This window comes from Terrapene carolina, unplaced genomic scaffold, assembly GCF_002925995.2.
Source record: "Terrapene carolina triunguis isolate 2854851 unplaced genomic scaffold, T_m_triunguis-2.0 Scaffold58, whole genome shotgun sequence".
Taxonomy (NCBI): Eukaryota; Metazoa; Chordata; order Testudines; family Emydidae; genus Terrapene; species Terrapene triunguis.
This window is the reverse complement of record NW_020664409.1, coordinates 26,244,231-26,261,265: the sequence shown is the minus strand read 5'-3', so window position 1 is coordinate 26,261,265 and position 17,035 is coordinate 26,244,231. Positions and strand designations below refer to the sequence as shown.

Here is a 17,035-nt window from a genome sequence, read left to right as displayed (position 1 = left end):
CCCCTCACCACCAGCTCCGTTGGGTCGTGGGCATCAACAATTTTCTTCAACTGGGTCCCCAGAAAAAAAGTTTGAAAACCACTGAACTAGTGAATACGCATGGATGTTTCTCCTATTACACCATTAATATGTTCATTAACTCCTAGAAATAGAGCATAATCTTAGGTAATAACCCAAATTATTGGTATTCTTGTGTATAAGAAATATGCCCATTCAAATACCAACATTCATATGAAATAAATCCAAAATAGATACACATAAAAAACTGTATGCTAGACATCAACAAAGAACAGTAATGTATGGTTCATACCTGCAACCCTTACTCATATGAGTAGACCCAATGACTTCATGGATTAAGGATTGGACTATTCAAGCCTGACTCAAAGGTCACTGACTTCAGTGGGTATTGGACTGGACTCTTACTGAGAACAAAATGCAACTGGCTATGTGAAGAACCCTGTGCTTTCTGAAACAGGCACTATGATAAAACCTCCGTTTTCTATAAAGCTGTACATACAAACGCTGAAGGTTTCTTATGGATAAAGTTATTTCTCAGTCTCATGAAACACAGGGTGCTTATACTGAATGTTTGGCATATTAAACTTATTTTATTAACTTTCACAGAAACACCTCATAGCTAGAGTTAGAGAAGAGAGAGTGAGAAATATTCAGGGTGTATAAGATTTTATTTTTTTACATTTCACCTATAAAGTCAAATATGACTGCATGAGTGTGTTGTATCCTATTTCACCTAACAAGTTTTAATAGTGCAATAAAAAGACAGGAGGACAAACTTTACCACGCATGCATTACAACTATCTCCTTAATAAGGATAATCATGAACTATTATAGAGAAAATAGTGATAGGCTAGAAACACCGTATAAATTAGATTCATTTTAAGTGCTGAAAAAGCAAACCATTTATCAAGATATTGGCTCTGTCTCCTTCCTTCTTGTCAATGGAACTACTGTATATAATTCAGACTTCAGTGAAAGGGATTTTTAATTATGAACATTTGATATTAGCAAAGGTAGGAGAATTCCTACCACTTAGGCAAATTCTTGGTGACTTCCCAATAACTACTGTCCTACAAAATATGTATTCAAATCTTTAATTTGATCCGAAACCGTGACAAATAAAATGTAAGACTCCAATCCTGCAACTGATAGAGCATGAATGGACTGCTACACTATATGGAGTCCCAATGAACTTAATAGGGCTCCATGCAAGCAAAGCAGCCCCTGTATGCACTACAAATAGCATGACAGCCTTAATGCTCCTTCTGTGAACTGAACTAAAACTGTACCCTTCACATCACAAGCCAGTTATGAGAGTTTACATCCAGAAATAATTCACAAACCCCAATGTAAAATAAATCACTTCCTGTTCAAAGAATAACAGACTAAAGCAATAGGATGATTTAACTGCTGTGGTTTTATATTGGACAGTGCATTGTCCAACGAATGACTTACATTTAATACTTCTAGATTCCAAACCTCAAATTATGTCATTTATCTTTCTCCTCTCCACAAGCTTCCTAACTTCTTTCCATTTTTCCCTAAGCTTCCTCACTTCCTTCTATTTTTCCCAAGTGAGTGAGTTGTGGAGAAAATTTCTACTCAGGCCTTATATATTTTTCTCTACTTTCATTGTCTGAAGCATTGTCAAAGCATTCCCTTTCTCAACACTTAAACAAAATGAATTTTCATTTCTATAGCATAATGTAGGAATTTGAATTCCCTCAAACACACTGAAAGTTACTTCCAAATAACATCTAATATACCCATGACATTTCTCATGAATAATATACTCCATATTCTACCCAAGAGAAGTGAATCACCATATAAATCCCTTAAAGTATGCTAGTTCCAGTGAGAGAAGACATCCTTCATTAACCTTGCAAATAAGCAAGTCCCCAGAAGAACTTACCTGGCACTTTCGCTTGCTACTTTCATTTCCTTGTTGTGACTGCCACCTCCCTTGTGCCATAAGTGGGATTCTGTTTGAACCTGAACACTTAATTGAAATAAATGTAACAGCTTAAGGATGGTCTCTCTCCCACTCAACAATGCAAACAGATTTCAGAACTGTGATGGGACATTTTAAAGTAGGAAGGATAAATGAAGACATTTTTTCCTTTGACCTCAAAATACAAGTTTACACTTCTCATGTTTTTCACTCTGCATGGAAAGTCCTCCTGAAAATACTGCACATAGAGATACATTGAATGCTACTTTTCAAAGCACCAAAACTTAAAAAAAAAAGTCAAAACTTCACTTCCAGATGTTTTAAATAACATTAATATTTAAAGTATTGCACATTACACTCACTGATGGATACTTTGATGGTAAATAAACGTAGAGCACTTTACACTAAGCTGGATACTGGTTTCACACTGAGTAAGCAAACGCAGCAGCCACATACATACAGATAGATATTAGAACTTGCTGTTGCATTGACAGTGTGAATTTTGTCCAGAGCACCAGGCTTGCCCTCTAGTCTTTTTTGAGCAGTGCCCCAAGACTTTTATCATCCCCTTTTTTTCCTTGCACGGACAGCCAACAAAGATAAGCAGAACAAATTATGTTTAATGGCTCATCTAAACCAGTGGTCCTCAACCAGGGCTCTAGGGCCCCCTTGGGGGCCACAAGCAGGTTTCAAGGGGTCTGCCAAAGCAGGGCCAGCATTAGACTTGCTGGGGCCCAGGGCAGAAAGCCGAAGCCCCACCGCATAGTGCTGAAGCCTGGGGCTCCAAGCCCAGCCATCCGGAGCTGAATCCCGAGCAACTTAGCTTTGCAGGGCCCCCTGTGCCATGGGGCCCCGGGGAAATTGCTCTGCTTGCTACCTCCTAACGCTTGCCCTGGCTTTTATATGCAGAAAAACAGCTGAGCCGTGGAGTTTTTATAGCATGTTGGGGGGCCTCAGAAAAAAAAAAAGGTTGAGAATCCCTGATCTAAAAGATGGCATCAGGGGACAAGTACCCAAGTTCTGCACAGCAATGTCATCCCTGCATACAGGTCCTAGTCTCAAATCGAGACTTTAATCCAGGGAAATAATAATTCTTACTCTCTGCTTGTGACATAGTCATGCATTAACTGCTCCAGATGCAGTTTCTCCTGGATCTGAGCCAAATCATTTTCTAGCTGTTGATTTTTTCTACGCAGCCTTTTCAACTTCCGAAGTAGCTGTTCGTTTTCATTATTGAGCTGGAAAGTAAGAGAAAAACATTTTACCAAATGAAACTTTCAAATGCTATATTAATGTGGGTTCCTAACATTTCTGATTAACATTCATTTTTATAAACCCCAGTATGTTTACCCTGGGTCACTCATATGCATAAAGCAAGGTACTTCAGAAAGCCATTGGCTTAATATTTTTATGGAGAATGAACCCGAACACACTTTCCTTAGGATATACACAAAAGATATAATATCCTCTGTACAGTTTAGTTAATCAGTATCAAATGCTTCTATTTTGTCAGTGCATCAAGTGAAAAATATGTTTCTATACACAGAGAAGAGGGAGAAGATATGCATGCTGTTGCCAGAGGTTCTCAAACTCTGGGTCGGGACCCCAAGGGCTGGTGTTAGACTTGCTAGGGCCAAAGCCAAAGACCCACCACCCAGGGCCCTAAGGCTTCAGCCCTGGAAAGGCAGGCTAAGGTTGCATGCCTCCTGCTCAGGGCAGAAGTCTTTGGGCTTCAGCTTTGGGTACCCCCACAGCTCGGGGCAGCAGAACTGGGGTGGGCTCGGGCTTCGGTCCACCCTCCTGGGGTCATGTAGTAATTTCTGTTGTCAGAAGGGGGCTTCACGATGCAATGAAGTTTGAGAACTGCTGTGTTGGACTATACTCAAGGCCGGCTCCAGGCACCAAGCACCCAAGCTGGTGCTTGGGGCGGCACCTGGAGGGGGGCGGCACGGCGCTCTGGCTGCCGGGGGGAGAGCCGAGCCGAGCCCCAGCCGGGGCTCGCCGCCCTCTCGCGGCCCTGCCCCCGGCGCTCTGGCCGCCGGGGGAGGGGCGGGAGAGCCGAGCACCCGCCGGGGCTCACGGCCCTCCCCCAGGGGCTCCGGCCGCCCCCCCCCCCGGCAAAAAAGCCTCCGGCCGCCCCCCCCGCTTTTTTGCCTGGGGCGGCAAAAAAGCCAGAGCCGGCCCTGACTATACTTAGAAACATAGGCCCCAATTCTGCAGACACACTTGTGCTTATCACAGAATCATAGAATACCAGGGTTGGAAGGGACCTCAGGAGGTCATCTAGTCCAACCCCCTGCTCAAAACAGGACCAATCCCCAAACAGATTTTTACCCCAGTTCCCTAAACAGCCCCCTCAAGGATTGAACTCAAAACCCTAGGTTTAGCAGGCCAATGCTCAAACCACTGAGCTATCTCTCCCCCCTTTAGCTTTATAAATGATTAGTCCCATTGAAGCTCTTAGTATATAAATAGCTTTAGGATGAAAAGCACTTTATATATTTATATTATTTTCACCTAAGTAGCTTATTCCACTGCTTAACTGTCTTTATAGTTAGAAAAATTTTCCTAATATCTAACCCAAATCTCCCTTGCTACAAACTAAAATGATTGCTTCTTTTCCTACACTCAGTGGACATGGAGACCAATTGATCACCATCCTCTTTATTGTAACATTTTATACATTTGAAGGCTCTCATGTCCATGTCCTCAGTCTTCTCTTCTCTAGACCAAACATGCCCAATTCTTTCACTCTCATATTTTCCAAGTCGTTTTTTGTTTGTTTGGTTTTTTGGCTCCCCTCTGGACTCTCTCCAATTTGTTCACAGTTTATAAATGTGGTATCCCAAACTGGACATAGTACTCTGGCTAATGTCAAGCAGAGAAGAAGAATTACCTGCCATGACTTACACATGGCACTCCTGTTAGTATGTCCCAGAATGACATTTGCCTTTTTTGCAACAGCATAACACTGTTGACTCATTTTCAATCTGTGATCCACTGTAACCCTAAGATCCTTTTCTGCAGTACTGTTCCCCAGCCAACTATTCTAATATGATTAGGCTTATTTCTGTAAACACTTATGATTTTGATTATCTTTATACATAAGTAGTTACACTGAAGTCAATTGGGATACTCAAGCAAGTAAAGTTAAGGATGCCATAAGTGTTTGCAGGATCAGGGTCAGAAGTTTATTATAAGACAAGTTTTAAAAATAAAAAAGTACACTTCAAATGGGTGTGGTTTTTTACATGAATTAGGATATTGTAAATCCAAATGGTAACTAAATTGGTAGATCTTAAGAAGTTCATGTTCAGCTATTATAAATAACAGCATCATACACTTCATCTTCTAATCAGCAAGAGAGCAATTTAAGATGTTGGAAACATGCAAGAGCTAAATAAACACAATGAAAACAACATAAATAGCTTAACCATTTAAATGCCAAGTGGTCACTGTGAGCAATTAATGTGTTCATCTCCTTTTATCCTAAAGGTAGTTACAAACTAAGCACCTGGTCCTAGTCATATCCATGCAGGCTGACCCCTATGGAACCAATTGCATGACTGGAATTAGGAGCCTGATTCTGCAAAAAATGTACAGTTCTAACTTTAGTCTGGAAATAACCCCACTGAACTCTGAGACCAAGGTAGGCATGTGTTTCAGTACCTTGATGAATCAGGGTTTATGTGAGTAAAATGACTCGATGGACTTGGTCCTTAAGCAGATAGCTGCATTTTCCACAACATGATCAATCTAGCTAACAGTAGCGCATACTGTACATCAACAGTAAAGAATAACAACACTATGGACTTGCAGTCTGGTTAACTGGGGGAAGGGGCAGATACAACGAGTATGAAGGAATACTCGTGCCTCTAAGTCCCCGCGCCAGTGTTTGTGGTTTACACTCATATTTCCCTAGCTTAAGAGGGTTTTTCACGCCTGGCGCGGTGCGAAAGTCCCAAACGGGGGTTATGAATTAGCTGAGCCCAAGGCGGGGTGGGAGGAGAGTGAAAGCGCCAATCCACAGGGCGCTGCCCAGCGCGGGAAGGGAGCAACCCCCGCCCTTCCTTCTTCTCCCCCCGGCCCAGCAGCCGCGGCACGTGAGACCGTTTCCCACCAAACTGGCGCGCGGCTGGTGGCTCGGGAGCGCGGGGCGTTGCTACGGCAGCCACAAGGCCCGTTCTGCCTTGGAAGAGCAGCGGGGACGCGGCAGGGGCCACTGAGGGGCAGCACCTCAGCCAGCGCCACCTTTCACAGGCGCAGCCGGGCCAGGATCGCCCCGCCGGCCGCTGAGGCGCTGGATCCGGGAACCACCCGCACCTGCGGTGCCTCAGCGCCCCTCGCAGGCATCCGCCACCCGAGCCTCCGCGGCTCACTCACTTGGAGACACTTGTGGACGGTGGGCAGCTCCATGGGCCCCAGAGGAGAGGCCACCTCCCGCCCGTGCACGAGCAAGGGGCGGGGACTAAAGAAATCCCTCCCCCCGCAACGCGCGTCCGCTCTTTCCAACGGTCCCGCGGCTGCGGCACTGAAAGCCCCCTGGCTGCCTTTTCGCTGCCTGCCCGCTTTCCCTCCGTGTATACATCACCGGGGCGTGCAGGGGCTGGGGGCTCCAGTGTTTCAATACTGAATGCGGATTAAGAGGCGGAGGCGATTCCGTCCTCACGGCCGACTTTCCCAGCTCGAGACAGGCAAGCTACGGGCACCTAATTATTCGGATGGACGCGACCTCAGAAAGTGGGTGATGTAATTAACCCGCGACTATGCTACTTCAGGCCCCCTCCTGGGTGCCATGGAGACGGAGGCAAAGAGGAGGGGCTAGTTCCTCTCGCGGGCCTTAAAAGGACTCAGACTAGCAAACCATCTAAGTCAGTGGTTTTCAAACTTTTTTTCTGGGGACCCAGTTGATGAAAATGGTTGGTGCCCATGACCCAACGGAGCTGGGGATGAGGGATTTGGGGTGTGGGAGGGGCTCAGGGCAGGGGCAGAGGGTTGGAGTGCAGGGGTGAGGGCTACAGGGTGGGACTGGGAATGAGGGGTTCAGGGTGTGGGGGGGCTCTGGGCTGACATGCAGGAGGGGCTCTGGGCTGGGGGTGCAGGCTTGGGGTGTTGCCAGGGATGAGGGGTTTGGAGTGCAGGAGGGAGCTCTGGGTTTGGGGGGGCTCAGGACTGGGGCAGGGGATTGGGGTGTGGGATTGAGGCACGGATTTACCTCCACCTACCCTGGCACCATGGACCACGCTGCGCCTGAAGTAGCCAGTAGCAGGTCCGGCTCCTAGGCGGAGGCACGCAAGCGGCTCCGTGCGACTCTCACCTGCAGGCACTGCCCCTCCCCAGGTCCCATTGGCCGGAGTGCTTGGGGTGGGGGCAGCGCGCGGAGCCCCGAGACCCCCCTGCATAGAAGCTGGACCCGCTGCTGGCCACTTCCAGGGCGCAGCGTGGAGTTGGAACAGGTAGGCACTAGCCTCCCTTAGCTGGGCAGCACCGCCGATGGGACTTTTAACCTTCTGGTTCCCGGTGCTAACCAGAGCGACGCAGTGCCTGACATGCCACGACCCAATACTGGGTCGTGACCCAAACTTTGAAAAATGTTGATCTACGTGATTCTGTGGCACAGTCCATGTGACGCTGTGCTATGCGCCTGTACAGGCCAAGGCTTGTGATTTGATTGCTGGTCTTCTTGCAATATTTGCTGTGTCCCGCCGGAGTCCTCCTGCACTGATCACATCACATGCTCCACCTTTTTCAAAGGGGAGTGTCTAGCTTTCAGGCTTGGGAAGAAAAGCTGAAAAATGTGAAACGAGTTCACTCTAAAGGCACCAAAACCAGAAGACAAATAACCCAAAATGCATTACTTTTTAAAAGTCTCTTTATTTTTTAGCAAGTCATGATTTATTTTTTAAACTGACTCATGATTTTTGAGTATTTGGGGCTGACAATTTTGCACATATACACAAATACATTGAATGCTTGGAGTTGGCAATATTGTACATAAGCATGTGCGCATACACATAGATACTGAATACTTGGGGTTGACAGTATTTCACGCAAGCACATGGACAACTGAATGCTTGGGTTTGACTTGCACACAAGTGCACATTCGCACATGTTGAATGGGGTTGGCAATATTGCACACAAGTACATGGGCACACGAGCACACATGCATGCACATGTAATGCTTAGGGTTGGCAATAATGCACACAAGCATGTGCACATGCATACATACTGAATACTTGGGATTGACAGTATTGCATGCAAAAGCACATGCACACACTGGGGTTGACTTGTGCCCATGCGCACACTGAATATTTGGGGTTGGCAATATTGCATACAAGCACATGCACACACAAACTGTGGCCTTTTAGTAAGGCCCCTGGTAGCTGCCACTCACCCTCTCTTTGTGCGGTCTCCCTTGTTTACCTCATCCTCAGGATCAGCCACACAATCCTCCAGGAATCACTCTCAGGGCCCATGAGTTGCCCTGTTACTACATGGCATCTCAGGGAATCACTGTACTACCATGACAAACTGATGCTGAATAAAGCAAGAACCCCTGTGTAGTCTTCAAAGAAGACACTTCTTGACACCAGTCACTGGCTCAGTTCACTTAAAGAAGGGCACATGTTATTTTGCATATGCCCTTTTATAATTGTGATTATATTTTACAAATTTGATGTAAAAATATTTGACTTCATTTTTATCTGGATACCCATTTTTCAAATGGCAAAGGGAAGCCATGGTGGGAAGCACTGCAGTGGGGAAAAGTCAGACAAGAGGTGTCTCTCGGGCATTTCTGTATCCCATTATAGACAGTATGAGCAGGACACTACTTTTCCCTGAAATCTGGAAATGTCTCTGTTTATTAATTGTTCATAAATCTAGTAGTTAAAGCCATGTGAGAAGATAAGGCCCGTAGAGGCAAAGGGGGTGGTATTTTCAAGAGCATTTAAACAACTTGGTAAGACGTATGCTCGTAAGCCACTTAGGTTCTTCTGTAGAAGGGTAAGAGAAAGGGGTAAAGGATGGACTTCTCTGGAACTCCCATTGAAAGTGGAAGAGAGAAGGAAGAGGACCCCACTGAACAACATGCAGAAGGAACAATCAGACATATAAGGGGTACGAGAGAAGATGGCCTATGAAAGGATCTGTCCCAGGTGGTTCACCGAATGAAAAGTTTGAAGATCTACAGAACTTCCTTAACTCCTTCTGCAAATAACCATTTCTGGACACATTCCCTATTCCCCAACTCCATAATAATTTATAATGAGACTTTATAATAATGTAACACTTATATAGAGCTTTTTAGACTCAGAGATCTCAAACGTTTTACAGAGATGGGTACCATCCCCATTTTATAGATGGGAAACTGAAGCACAGGGGAGTTGGGTGACTTGCCCATGACATATAGCAAGTAAATGACAAAGCCAGGAGGAGAATCCAGTATTCCTAGTCTAAAGTTCTATCCACTGAACTACATATCCTTGTTCAATTCTACATCCCCATAGCTGGCATGGCAGAGCAATTTGAGACAGACAGAGAAAGGGGAATAAACACTGGTGTGAATCGAAAGCACCCCTGTATTCACGCTCTACCCACTATTATAACAATAATCTTTGTGTAAAATATGCAGTGTGAGGTCTCATTTAAAAAACTAATAGTAACACACTGTTCATCAATATTCTTGTATAATGTATGTATGAAATGCATATTAAGAGTTCTGAACATAAGCTGAAATTATGACTACAATATGTTTACTGGACAAGTCTGGGGAGTAGGTAAATTGGTTTGGCAAAGACAAAGGACAAGCTGATGCCTCTAGCCAGGTGTCATCAAAGTTAATTGGCAATCACCTGTCAAGTGGCCATTCTTTGGCAATGACGGGGGGTATTAATGGATGGAACTGCATTTTAGGAAACAGCCACATTTAACCTCTTTCACCACAAGACTCCATGTCTCAGTGCTGGAAGGAACTTTATCTAGGGATAACCCTCAGGAAAATGCATTTGAAAGGGTGACTAGATCAGGGGTCTCAAACTCAAATGACCACGAGGGCTACATGAGGACTAGTACATTGACCCAAGGGCCGCATTTACTGACACCTCCCCCCCTCGGCCTCGCCCCCACTCCACCCCTTCCATGAGGCCCCGCCTCTTCCCTGCCCCTATTCCAACCCCTTCCCTGAAATCCCCACCCCAACTCTGCCCCCTCCCTGCCCCCAGGGGGTGCAGGAGGGGTGTGGGGTGTGGCAGGGGCTCAGGGCAGGGAGTTGGGGTGTGGGGTGCAGTGGGGGGTTCAGGGCAGAGGGTCGGGGTGCAGGGTGCAGCAGGGGGCTCAGGGCAGGGGGTTGGGGTGCAGGAGGGGTGTGGCGGGGGGTTCAGGGCAGGGGGTCAGGGTGCAGGGTGCAGCAGGGGGCTCAGGGCAGGGGGTCAGCGTGCAGCAGGGGGTCAGGGTGCAGCAGGGGATCGGGAGGCGGGCTCTGGCACGACGTGCACCAGGGGCAGGGCAAGCTCCCTCCCTGCCCTGCCCTGCCCCTGCGCCTCTTCGGGAAGTGGATGGAACCTGGGGAAGGAGGGGCGCAGGGGGGGGGTGGCTGTTGCTTCAGGCACCGCCCCCAGTAGCTTCCATTGGCCAGGAATGAGGAACCCCAGGTTCCGTCCGCTTCCCGGAGCGGCGCGGGAGCGGAGCAGGGCAGGGAGGGAGGGAGCCTGCCCTGCCCCCAGTGCACGTCGGGCCGGAGCCGCTCTAGGTAAATGCTGGGAGAGGGCAGAGGGCCGCGAGGCGCTCGCGGGCCGCAGAAAATAACTCAGCAGGCCGCGTGTTTGAGACCCCTGGACTAGATTATAGAAGGAAGAGGCAAAAACACTCCAAGACTACTCTCCCAATTTCTCTCTCTCACACCCACCTAAGACGACAAAGGAATCAGGTCTTTGACTTTGGGGGAGTTCCTGACCTGAGAATTTGGTCAGCAATGTTGCTAGGAACCTGTGGTAAGGATATTACCTTGCACCAAGTCTAGCTTGTTAAGTTTTAGCTACTAGAAAGCGTTTTATCATTATTTCTCTTGTAACCATTTCTGACTTTAATACCTTCTACTCTTAAAATTTCTCTCTTTGTAGTTAAATAAACCTGATTTATTTTTTTAATGAAAACTAATAAAGTGTGTTTAAACTGAACTGTTCAGCATCCAAAACCAGGGGCACACAAAACTAGCCTGTTGAAAATGTTTGCTTATATTAATAAGTTTATGTGCATACCACAGGTTATAGCAAACTTTGAAAGTCTCATCTTTTTTTTTACTGGAAAATATTCTCATTTCCAAGGCATGTTAACAGCATACTCTACTATTACAGATAGCAGTACAGATCTGTGCCAATAAACATCTCAAATGCCATTGTGATTTTTACTTTTCATTGTTAGAAACTCCTAAAGAAATATTTTCCCCTACCCTATTACTCAGTTGCTTGACAAACATTTTTCTCTCCCTTTCTTTGTTTCTAATTAAGCTTTATATAAACAGTGGGTCAAATTCAGTGCTGACATACATGGATAAACTGTATTGACTTCAGTAGATTTGAGTCTGTTTACACCAACAGTGAATATGATCCATAGCATTTTTGTTTTCAGCCATATTTGTGGAGTAGCATCATTGATTTATTATGTCAGAAGAACTCTGGGCAAAGGATTAGTTTGATGCAACCTATAATACTTCAAGTGTAGCCATTTTTCACAAAGATTAAAGGATGAGACTGTGTCCTTTTCACCCACAGACTGCCCTAATATCTTGATGAGAATGAGGTTGATTATCCAGGGATTAAATTCTCCTATTAAAATTCACATGCTCCTGTAACAATACATCAACTCTGATCTTCCCCCACACTAATTCCACCTCACTTCTTTAAACTGATTCCCATCTGAAACACTGATGTCTCTTCAATCTTTATTGTCTTTCAATTTTTGAGCCTGGAATCAGAAAGTACCAGTCAGTTTTTTAAATTACAAATTTGTAAATCATGTGCAGTGAAATTGTTGCCTCATCGCAATATGTTCTTCTCCAGACCATGTTTCCAAACCTTATTTTTCTCCTTTTTGCACAATCAGCTTGAAGAATGTATTTACTACAATTTTTTCTGGGATTCTGCCCAGAAGTTGTTACCATCAGCTGGCAGTTCAATGGCCTATGTGAAATGAGTGAGATGTTGTCCATCAGGTTTCCTGCTGAGATGTGTCCACATCATAAACGCCTCCATCACAAATTGTAGTATTTGTTACCTTTTGTGGCAGTCTCAACAGAGAGACAAATAATTAAATAGATCCTGGAGACTGAAAAACTCTCTCAGTCCTCAGTGGTTCTCTTCAAGACAGAGTGGGTGCACATGACTATTACTATTTTTAGAGTGTATAAGTATGCTAGATACTTTAGAGGCCAAATAAAGGAGATGCATCTAATTTTAGACATAATACAATGAGTGAGAACACCAAACAATACAGGAAGGAGAAAAGAGGAAGGATGAGGATTACAATAGTAAAATGGGAGGATGAGGGTTACAATAGTAAGATGGGAGGATGAGGGTTACAATAGTAAGATTGCTGGGTTCATTATGTATTTGTCTTGATGGTATCACTTTATTTTGTTTTTTAGCTCAGTTGAACATTCCTGAAGGAGCAGATGAAAGGAAGAGGGAGTGGGGAATCAGGTTAGAGAGAGTAGAGTAAGAAGATGGAGAAGAGGAGCAGGGATAATAGTGATTGAAGTGGATATTAGATTAGGATTGTCTGGGATTAGGACACATGTCACCAACAGTGAAGAGGGAGGGGGCAGGTGAGTGCTCTCCTGCAATACTGTTTTTCAGTCCTGGTCTCAAAAAAGATGTAACAGAAATATGATGGTTTAACAGTTCAGAGATGGGTGACAAGAATGATTAGGGGTATTAAAAAAAACCTCTTCAGTGAAGAGAGGCTGAGAAGACGGCAACACGGTCTACACTTGAAAGTTATGTCGGCATAGTTACATCATTCAGGGTGTGAAAAAAAAAAACACTTTTGACCGACACAGCTATGCCAACAAAAATCCCAGTGTAGACACAGCTACAGTAGAACCTCAGAGTTACGAACACTTTGCGAATGGAGGTTGTTCGTGACTCTGAAATGTTCGTAATTCTGAACAAAATGTTATGGTTGCTCTTTCAAAAGTTTACAACTGAACATTGACTTAATACAGCTTTGGAACTTTACTATGCAGAAGTAAAATGCTTCTTTTAACCATCTTAATTTAAATGAAACAAGCACAGAAACAGTTTCCTTATCTTGTCAAATCTTTTTTTTAAACATTCCCTTGATTTTTTTAGTAGTTTACATTTAACAGAGCACTGTACTGTATTTGCTTTTCTTGTTTTGTCTCAGCTGCTGCCTGATTGCATACTTCACGTTCCAAATGAGGTGTGTGGTTGACGGTCAGTTTGTAACTCTGAGGTTCTACTGTATGTCAATGGAAGAGGGCTTATGTCAATGTAGACTATGTCATTCAGAACAGTGGTATTCCTACACCAACAGAAAAACTGTTGGTGTAGGCTGCATCTACACTTTTCCAGCCTAACTATGTAGACAAGGTCCTTAGTGTACATATACCCTGGGACTGTTCATCTTAGATAGGAAACAAATAAAAGGGTATGCAATAAAAATGTCCTAGATAGTATACAGAAGGTAAAAGAGGAACTTCTATTCATTCCTTTTCATAAGAAGAAAAGCAAGGGGAGAGAGAGTCTATTAAATCGAAATCTGGAAAACTGAAAACTGATAAAAGGCAATAGCCTTTCTACAGAGGGAAACCTCCCTTTAAAGAGGTATCAGACAGCCACATAGGGCAAGTCCATCTGAGTTACATTACCAAGATTAGGGGTCACCAGGAATAGAGAGCCAATTTGAAGGCACAGGGCCTCTGTGTGGTTGATTTATGATTTTTTTTGGATCCCATGAGATCCTCCACATTATTAGGCGACACGTGGGTGGGAGCATATTGGGTCATATGCCCTCCCCCACCCCTCCAGATTTCAGCCTTCCATTTAGCAACAGTTAAATGTTACAAAGGAACCCATCCAGAGTGGCCACTGCAGACTCTGGGAAAGGACTTGGGACACCTCTTGCTGGGATGCCCAGCAGCGATGAGGGAGCAGCTGGCTGTGGGCTGAGGCTCCCCCACCCTCCCCTGCTATATGGGGCTGCTTCTCCTTCCCTGCTGCTGGAGTCCCAGTGCTTCCAGGTGCCTGCTTTGCAGACCACCCTGGGGCAAACTCCCTGTGCCTTTTCCCAGGGCAGAGGCTGCTCTCCCACTCCTATAGCAGGAGCTCTGCCCAGGGGAAACGGCTCCACTCGCACTGCAGCGAGGTTTGCCCTGTCTTCCATTCAGCAACAGCTTCGATCCAGAGGCAAAGTGTGGGGCAGTCACCTGCCCTCACAGAACCTTTAAATTGTGCCCTCACCCAATATCCACAGTTATGTGTCGCCTCTGTCCATATATATGGGCTGGGCCCACAGGTCCTTCCCAGGTTTTACCACAGGAAGGAGCAACCTAGTCCCAATAGTAATAATATTTAGTACTCAGATTGTGCTTTTCATCTGTAGATCTCTCTTAAGACCTTTATAAGGTGGGTTAGTATCATTTTTATTTTACAGTTTCTTCAATACAATTTTCCAGTTATAATCGGTTAATTTTATATTATTTTTTATTTCTGGGGTAGAAAATAATGAAGGGTACAATTTTGCCATCAGAGCTGCCTGGCAGATCTTGAATCCAATATTCTGATCTACCTATATATATGAGGAGCTCCCAGAACAGATCTGAGAGCAGAATTCTGCCCTAAATGTTTAAGACTAGATTGTGGCTAATTTGCCACATTAGGGAGAGAGTGGAGGACACTGCACCAGGAGTAGTTCCCTGGAGCATTCTGTCAGCCTGGAGAGGCAGTCAGACTATATCTGTGAGCGCTGGGGAAGTGAACACCCTTTAAGCGGAGGGTGTAAGCATGCACTCCTGTTAGTGCAACTTTAGTGTAGAAGTAGGTGAAGAGCCACTGCTTGAGCTATGAATGCCCCTTTGCTTATGAGCAGGGAGTACAAACAATGGGACTCTTGTTGATATCTCCACAATTCCTCTAGGGGTGTGGTAGTCAAGAAAGTCTCCTTGTAATTTACCTCTCCTCTTCCACACCCAACAGGAAAAGCCAAAATCTGGCCCTAAACATTCTTTTTATTAGGGGTTAAAACTATCATTGTAATATCAAATGAGCATTTTAACAGTTGGTTGCCTGTTAAAAGCCTTATTATCCAGAACATCTCTCAACTGCAGGCACCTCAGTCACAAACCTCATCTTTTATAAGAACAATACACTCATAAAAGCTTTAGTAACAATGGCTAGAAAAAGTAACTAAAATCCCATGGTAGATAAAAGAGCATCTGTAAGGGATAACCCTGAAGTTCTTCACTTCCGAAGAAGTGAGGTTTTTACTCACGAAAGCTTATGCCCAAATAAATCTGTTAGTCTTTAAGGTGCCACCAGACTCCTTGTTGTTTTTGTAGATACAGACTAACACGGCTACCTCCTGATACTTAATAACAACGGAGAAAGTCACTGGCTGTGATGCTAGGGAAGTGCTCTTTTGCACTGTGGGATTAATAGTCCTGCTTTTAGTAGTTTGCTTTCCCATTTAGTTTCCCCTTAAGAGATCATCCATCAATCCTGTGAAGTGACAGGGAATTTTATATGACGATTTCCATGTATTTCATGCTGATTTCTGAAGGGATGTTGGAGGTTGGATTCTCTGTATGATAACTGCACCAATATAGTAAACTTTGTGCAGTGTACAGTTACTGTGAAATAGGGACATGACAAATTGTTGGCTGAGGAGTAATTAAATCAATTTCAGTTATAGCAATTTCACCTTTGGGTGACCCTCCTTTCTGTACTGTACCACTGAATAGACTATGATAGTGCACTTCAGATGGCATAGAGAACATTGATATTGATTAATGCTGCACAACTGGTTAGAACAGGAAACAAAGAATACAACATTTAATTGAATGACAAATATATCAATTAAGGCTTTACTTCCTGGAAGTGAGAGAGATCTACAATTACAGTCTGTTTTCTACTTAGGTCAGGGTTACCAGTTTTCACTTCACCAGATGTTCATTTTCTAAAAGAAAGAAGCTGCATGACTCTTATGCAACTCTGGAGGAAGAGTGACCTGTAAGAGCAGCTAATCTAAGATGATGAGCATTCACACAAATAATGAAGTACCTGGTAAACAACAGTATTTCAGATTCAGTCAAAATGAAACTACTTTGAGTTGACATGCTTAAATAAGAGTAATGTGTGTAGACCATAAGAGTTATGTGAGAGGAATTGGCCAGTGTTTAGGAGTTATGAAAGATTAGAAGTTATGAAAGATCTTAGACATTATGAAAGATTGGTTAAGGGCCTGATCCAGCAAGGTGGAGTGCACCTTCAATGCACACCGAAATGCAAACAGAAGTTGAGGGCACTCAGCACCACATAATAGGTAGTGCCTTACACCTTGCAGGATTGGGCCTTAAGACACATTTGGATAAACTCAGTGTAATCAGCAGAGTAATAATAAAGAGCCAGTGAAAATTTCCTGAGGAAAATGGTAGGAAGTTTTGCTATTTGTTTGTAGATATTACAGGGAATACTACAATTCTACAGAATATTTGTGGGGTTCTTAAAATACTATTTACAGTAACTGATTAGCTTGTTTTTGTTTTGTTTTGTTTTTAATGTGCAGCATGAGCTGAACAGCTGCATGGCCAGTGTGAACCTGCAAAAAATGATGGCTTATTCAACTGATACTTTTGCCCCTAAAAATATTTACAGAGACAAGGTTGGTGAGGTAATATCTTTTATTGGACCAACTTCTGTTGGTGAGAGAGACAAGCTTTCAAGCCACCTCAAAACAGAAACAGAAGTTGGTTTAATAAAAGATATTACCCCACCCACTTTGTCTCTCTAATAAGCTACAACAGGGGTCGGCAACGTTCGGCACGCGGCT

General features: G+C 44.4%; 1 protein-coding gene across 2 annotated transcripts in view; it reads right to left on the bottom strand.

Moving 5' to 3' along the window:
- Window positions 1-6,406, bottom strand: part of LOC113408166 (centrosomal protein of 290 kDa-like) — a 12,548-nt gene extending 6,142 nt beyond the window's left edge. For both annotated transcript variants that reach the window (XM_026661010.2, XM_026661012.2), the window contains exons 1-3: window positions 6,353-6,406; window positions 3,068-3,207; window positions 1,931-2,017 (exon numbers count right to left, since the gene is read on the bottom strand). In XM_026661010.2, the coding sequence (XP_026516795.1) occupies window positions 1,931-2,017; window positions 3,068-3,207; window positions 6,353-6,385 (260 nt within the window). In that variant the 5' untranslated portion in view covers window positions 6,386-6,406. The remainder of the gene's footprint in view (window positions 1-1,930; window positions 2,018-3,067; window positions 3,208-6,352) is intronic.
- Window positions 6,407-17,035: the final 10,629 nt, after the last annotated feature.